At 34.8% G+C, this 6,669-nt stretch overlaps 1 protein-coding gene across 1 annotated transcript; it reads right to left on the bottom strand.

Annotated features, from left to right (window-relative positions):
• Positions 1 to 531: 531 nt before the first annotated feature.
• LOC132167171 (cyclin-U4-1-like) lies at positions 532 to 2,237 on the bottom strand. Its single transcript, XM_059578075.1, has 2 exons — positions 1,885 to 2,237; positions 532 to 1,096 (listed from the first exon to the last, which is right to left on the bottom strand). The coding sequence occupies exons 1-2, from the start codon at positions 2,217 to 2,219 to the stop codon at positions 817 to 819; spliced, it is 615 nt and encodes a 204-aa protein (XP_059434058.1). The 5' UTR covers positions 2,220 to 2,237; the 3' UTR covers positions 532 to 816.
• Positions 2,238 to 6,669: the final 4,432 nt, after the last annotated feature.

Raw genomic sequence — 6,669 nt, 5'->3', positions numbered from 1 at the left:
TTAGATTATTTGTTCAAAACAAAAAAAAAAAAACATTGCCAGCATTTTTCTGCTGCCATGCACTTGCACTCTCTCTCTCTCTCTTCACCCAACTAGTTGCCCATGATTGCACATGTTGTCTGTTCCCTTTATAGAATCTGTACAACTGTTAAATAGAAGAAACTGTCATTCCTACCGAAAACAACCCCAACAATTTGTACTCGTGTACTCGCTCAGTCGCTCGTGTACCCTAATTCTTTTGATTCTTTTGAAAGCTACCAAAATTACCAAACTGCCATTTACCCAAATTACCAGACTGCCCTTTACCTTAATTCTTTTGCCACCTCAACACATAAGGCAATCCAAGAAGCTGGAGAACCCAATAGTGGATAAGAGCAAGTATGAGCCACAGATTTAACAATTTAGAAATTGATAGCCAGTCTGTAAAGCGGAAACTCCCATCTGTACATAGCAAATAACTTCAAATCCGAAGCACCCAAAAGGTAAAATGAGAATAAAAACAAGAATACATATTCCAACGATTTTGCGGTCCGAACTGTTAGTAATTTCCGTAACAAATATAAGAGTCTATATGATACAACCTACTTGCTCCAACTAGTGAGTGGATTGTCCAAGATCTGTTTGAACGGGTGATTGATTCTTATAAAAACTTTCTTACATTTGTTACAATCTAGACAGTAAAGTGCTGGAGATTTGGATTCGATCGGCTTAGTACACAAAAGTCAAGTGCTCGTTTGGCCAACCCAAAATATAGAGAAAAAGGAAACTACCTCTATGTCTAAACTACATTTAGAGATCATGTGCATGAATTAGAGGTTAAATAGCTAGTTGTTGCTTCTGATGGGAGGAGGGTTCATCCTCATTGAAGCACAAGTGGGCTTTTAGTGATCTCCCTAAATTTAGAGAAGGTTCTGCTACAATAACAGGAGGTTGCTGCAGAATAATCTCTCTTTGGAGGTAGGAGCAGTAGGTGTGGAAGGTGGTGGGTGTCACATTTAATCGGAAGCCCAAGCCAAATAGGAAGTCCACTTCAAGAAACTTCATTTCTGTTGTGCTGATTCCTCCTACTTTTGCATAGTAAGCATTGTTGTAGAACCTGAAGAATTTCACAGCATAAACAATAATTTAATATTTAGATACATAATTACCAAAAAGAATTTACCATATTTATTTTCATCTACTATTGTCATCGATCAGTTTAAACTTTTGAGATAACTCGTGATTTAACATGATATCAAACTTTCATTTCATCTATGCCTATCAAATTATGTAAGGCTGTTGTTATCGTAAACAACAATGATGACTAATATGGAATTAAAGAGAGATTATAAAAAAGTCGAGACACAAATTTAACGTGATTCGGCAATATGTCTACATTGTCACAGAGAGTACAGTTATATTTTTGATATTAATGATTTAGAGTTATGTCATAGCATATATATAAGAAAACCCTAATTGTACGACTGTATTTTGAAAATCTCCAAAATACCCCCTCCGTGAATTTTGCTTTGCTCCGTTCACTCCGCCCCGTCTACTTGGCCAACCATTGATCTTCTAATATGAGCCACTAGTTCCAACAAAGGCCATTCAAATGAAGTGACAAAAGGCAATCTTTTTATAATCTTCATTGACTTCAAAGTTATTTGTAAAATTGCTGAAATCATATGCATCTTGGTTGGCAATCTGTAAGAGAACCAGGTTTTCACATGGCCGTATATATTCCCACACGCAAACATTAATTCTATTACAAAGATTATTATAGATATTATCAGATTAATTATGATTCCACAGAAATTTGAAACACAATCTTAATTTCTAGAAAAAGATAGAAAATTTATCTAGAAAAAGGTCATGGAAAATCAAAACAATAACTTGAAAACTTACATATCATCCATGAATTTTGCAGCCACCATGACACTTGTAATTAGCAGACGATGAACGTTGAAGGAATTGATAGGCAAAGCAGCTTGCCTTTGAGCAAAGCGATCGAGATAAACGTATGCCACAACGAAGCAAGAGGGGCTGCAATTGGCGTACTTGAAAATTCTCTCCAGGTAGCTTTGGATGGAGATGTTAGGGCGAGTGAGGCCATGGAAGACTGAGATTTTCTGCGGTTGGAGCCGAGGGTTGAGATCGTTGGACTCCGCCACTCTTTGGAGAAGAGAAGACAGAAATGCTATGAGCTTTGGCATCACATCTGGGTTCTCTAAATCCGCCATTGTTGAGGTGGTTTTGAATTCTCTGAGTTCGAAATTCTGTTGGGTCATAGCTTCTCATATATAGTGGTCGTTAATTGGTAGGTACTTTAATGGACCAAAACACCCTCAATTAATTTACATAAGACTGATAGTATTACTGAGATAACGTGACAGTTGTATAACAGTTTACTGATAATATTACTTTTTAAACAATGATTGGGAAGTCTCTATTAGTGGGTTTGTGTTCTTTATGAATCAAAAGTTTGTGATTTTGAATTGGGTAATGATTTTTAATTTCAAAACTTAACTTGTGAAGGAGGGAACATAGGTGGATTAGTGTCTTTTTATTGAAAAACTTTGGGGTTTTCGGCTGATTTATTATGACAATGGTGATGGCATGCCATACCCATCATGTGATTACATGTGGGAAATTAGTGATTGTAGTTGAAGGGCCCACTTTTTGGGAGGTCTTGCATGTGTTTTGATTCCATACATTTGGGTGACATAACATGGATTTGCAATGTTGATTTATAGCATTAGAATATGCTGACATTGTTCCAAACATACAGAGAATTGTGAATTTAGAACTGGCTCGTTGGATTCACGTTTGAGACATGTGATCTGGGTCAATACCAAGCTTCATGTACTAATCTTGGGACAGGCAAGCATCGCAACTTTAACACAATTTCTTTTAGATCTCTCAAATAATGAATTCTGACCAGAGTAATACGATTTATCATACTAATTTTATATTGGCTGATGTTGCGTATTTTAAGTAACTTACATTTTATTTTATTTTATTGTCTGATATGAGAAGCTACTTAAAATATGTCGCGTCGGGTGATATAAAATGGGTGTGTAGAGTAACATTACCCTTTTAATGGTATAATAAATCTATCTACAATTTTTGAGCATTCAAAATCAACCAGAATGTGTTTGCTTATGGAAAACGATACTCTGCATTTCATTTGAATCTTGGTCAAAATTTAAAATTGGAGTGCATCTAACAATTTCGTTTGCTCTTAGAATCAAAATACAGTAAATTTAATCTACATTATTTTGCCAAATACAAATATACGTTAATTACCTTTTTAGTACCTAAATTTTCACGTTTTTATTTTTTTACACCTAGGTTTCAATTTGTATTACAGATGGTATCTGACTTATGGGTAAATACCAATTTAGTACCTTTGTTACCATTTAGTCATCCAAATTAATTGACTGCTGCATGGGGGTGGCCACCCCCTGTTGCCCGTCTAGAAGTGGCCGAACCACTCCTAATTAAGGCCCTTGGAGGTGGTTCGCCACCCACAATGGCCAAAAAGGTGGTGGCCGAAACCACTCCCATTGCAGTCCGTTAGTTTGGCTGATGAAATGGTGATGGAGGTACTAAAGTGGTATTTATCTATAAATCAGGTACCATCTGTGATACGAATTGAAACCTAGGTGGGAAAAAATAAAAACGTAAAATCCTAGGTACTAAAAATGTAACTAACCCTACAAATATGTACATATTAACTCCTTTCTTTTTTTTTAATAAAAAAAAAAAAAGAAAAGAAAAGAAGAAGAAAGCTTTACACTTCATGCTTGCTTTAGGATTTGATATAAATATGTTTTTTGCTTGATCAGTGCAATCTATCTTATTCTGTCGCTGGAACTTAAGACCCTACACAAAATACGTGCATCGCGTGCTGCATTAGAGCTTTTTCCAGCCCAAATTGGCTTTTGATAAGATCTACCGACACCCAGAATCAAAATTTGTAGCCACATATTATAATGGGGATTATATCCAAACATGCTTAGTATTTTTCATTAATTTGTGTTTATGTTTATTTTTCAAGCTGGCAGGTTGAGTTTAAGGGACAGGCATATGGACGTGATGACCTCAACCACCAAACATTACCAGCTGTCACATAAAGTTGATTTGTCATCTAAAAACCCCCAATAAAGGGATAATATATAAGTACTGATTGTACAAACATGTCGTTATTAATTGCCACTAACCGCTATATCTGTATATGCAGGAACTAATTAACCGCATATAAGGATGAAGATAACGGTTTAGGATAAGCGAAAGCAATTAATAACGGCATCCACATGTTGAAGATTAAGTTTATCCAATGCAGAAGTCTACAGTTTACACCCACTCCAATAACATAGAAATTAGATGTAATAAGTACTATTAATTTATGTAGTTAGTTGAATAAGGTTTTTTATGTTATAGCCTAGTATATGTCAAACTAGCTAGGATATCTGATTCTATAAATACATGAGAAGCTCGTGAATATTAGTAAGGAAGAAATATTATTTCATAAAATCTTTCACCGCATACCGTTATATATATAAACAATTATACCAAAACAATGTCGATTTGGACCTTTGGTAACTGGTATAGCGTTTAATTTAGGTTTTTTCTTTTTCTCCTCTCAAATCTCACATCATGCTGCGTTCTCCCTATCTCAACCTCTCTCATGTCGCAATGACCTTAACATCGAGGATTTAGGATAATTGTAAAATAAAAATGTAATTTTTAATGTTATTTTTAAATAAATAAATAAATAAAATTCCTTATGCATGGAAACTGTATATGATACTCAAAAAGGTACTTCTTGTGGTGGCCCAAATGACTGGTTAGGGCATACATATAGTATTGGAAACACAGGGTTAAATATAGATATATAGGACAATAAATGGAGGCGTCACAATGAAGAAGAGGAGAAGTGACTTTACAGCAAAGATGTCATTTTGTGGCTTTTCTTAAATAATGGGCAACCCTACGAATTTTGTTATCCGGCCGCTATCACCTTTTTTTATACCCCCACCACCTTTGTCTTAACTAGCCGGCATTTCCCATGTTGTAAACATTTTCATGGGGTGACCGAAATACCCATGCTTTGCAATTAGGTAATTAGGTTGTTAATTGTTATTATTTTTAGGGTTTAATATTTGTTTGTCCATGTGCTTTGCGGTTTTAACAAACTACTCTTTTGTGTATATTCCATTAAAAAAAATTAGTGGATTCGCGCGGGGGAGGTGTTGCTAGGGACCCTATCCCTATGACCCCTCCTCTCCTGTATGTGGGTCGTGAGGATGGGCCAACACAAACCGTCTTAATTGGTAGTCAATTTTCTTAGTTTCTGTGTCAAGAAAACATATGGGCCTACCATTCATTTGGCACATTTCTTTTTTATTTATTTTCATGTACTGAATTGGTTATATTGGCACTTATTGTTGAAATGCTCAGCCTGTTTTATGTCTTATGTTTTGTTTTGTTGTTTTCTTCTCTACTCCATTCTCCAGTCGTAATTTAAGAATTCAAAAAAAAAAAAAACCATTTCTATACCCACAATTTTTTCATAATGACACAGTTTACCCCAAATCCCAAATTTACCTAATAAATGGAGGGTAATTTGAGAAAATGGTAATCAAGAGACAAAATGCCAAGCTGGAAGCATGTTTATCTTGGATGATAAAGAGAGTACGCAAAGCATGTTTTCATGTGCTTCTCCGACCCCATGTGCTGCCCATGTGAGTCCCCTCCACTAATATCTATTGCCTATCGCCCTGCATTATTGGCTTCTAATTACCTAAAAATTCTTTATACAATAAATGAAAAATACACTCGAAAATGGTACCAGCCAACATGTTCTTCATTTGGATTCAAAATAGTGGGCCTCCTACACAATATGGCCCTTCAGGGTACAAGCCACAAATAAGCTCTTACCAAACAAGAATCTTAGGAAGATTGGTATCGGGTTGATTTATGGGTCAATTTGATTTAAACGGGTTAAGTATTTCAATTTTGACACGACTCATTTAAACTAGCTGGTAACACGACATACTAATTTATATGAAAATGAATTTTAGGCTTTTAGGATTTTTAGTTTTAATAGTAAAAAAATTAATAATAATAATTTATGCAGGTCACTAAAGGGTTAAGCGTGTTGAGTTAGTGTCAGATTCACGGATCATGTAAAAAATTACCAACCTGACCAACCTTAGATTTTGGATATCTACCAATAAAATTGTACAATATCCTTATTAATTAAGGGATTTTGTTAAATTTTATTTTCCTTTTTCCCCTTTACATTCGATATATGGTTATGTCACCCACGGCTTTTTATTTTTTTATTTTTATTTTTGTGTCAAGTAACAGACAAATATTGGAAACATTTTTTTTTTAAAAAAAAAAAAAAGGAAATTTTTTTCATTAATATGAATGTTCTTATTTTTAAAGCCAATTAAGCTATCTTGAAACGTGAAAATTGAAAAGTTCTTTATATTAATGTATCTAATTTGATTGATTATATTGATAGAAAATGGTGCTCCAGTCATTGTGGAAGAAAGAACCCAATAACCCACGAGTTTCTAACATGTCTTTCTCATGTCAACATGTTAGAAAGCAATTTCCTGATTTCAATGTGTCAACGTGCGGGAGCACATGTTGTGCAATTTAGATCTTTATAAATGG

This window comes from Corylus avellana, chromosome ca1 (genome assembly GCF_901000735.1).
Source record: "Corylus avellana chromosome ca1, CavTom2PMs-1.0".
NCBI lineage: Eukaryota > Viridiplantae > Streptophyta > Magnoliopsida > Fagales > Betulaceae > Corylus > Corylus avellana.
The sequence above is the reverse complement of the archived record's forward strand: the minus strand, read 5'-3'. Positions and strand labels throughout refer to the sequence as shown.

Bases quoted from the DNA above. Each gene is read 5' to 3' on its own strand.
- LOC132167171 (XM_059578075.1), bottom strand. From the start codon at position 2,219: ATGGCGGATTTAGAGAACCCAGATGTGATGCCAAAGCTCATAGCATTT. The intron at 1,097-1,884 runs GTAAGTTTTCAA...GAAATTCTTCAG, and splicing joins GCAAAATTCATGGATGATAT to GTTCTACAACAATGCTTACT.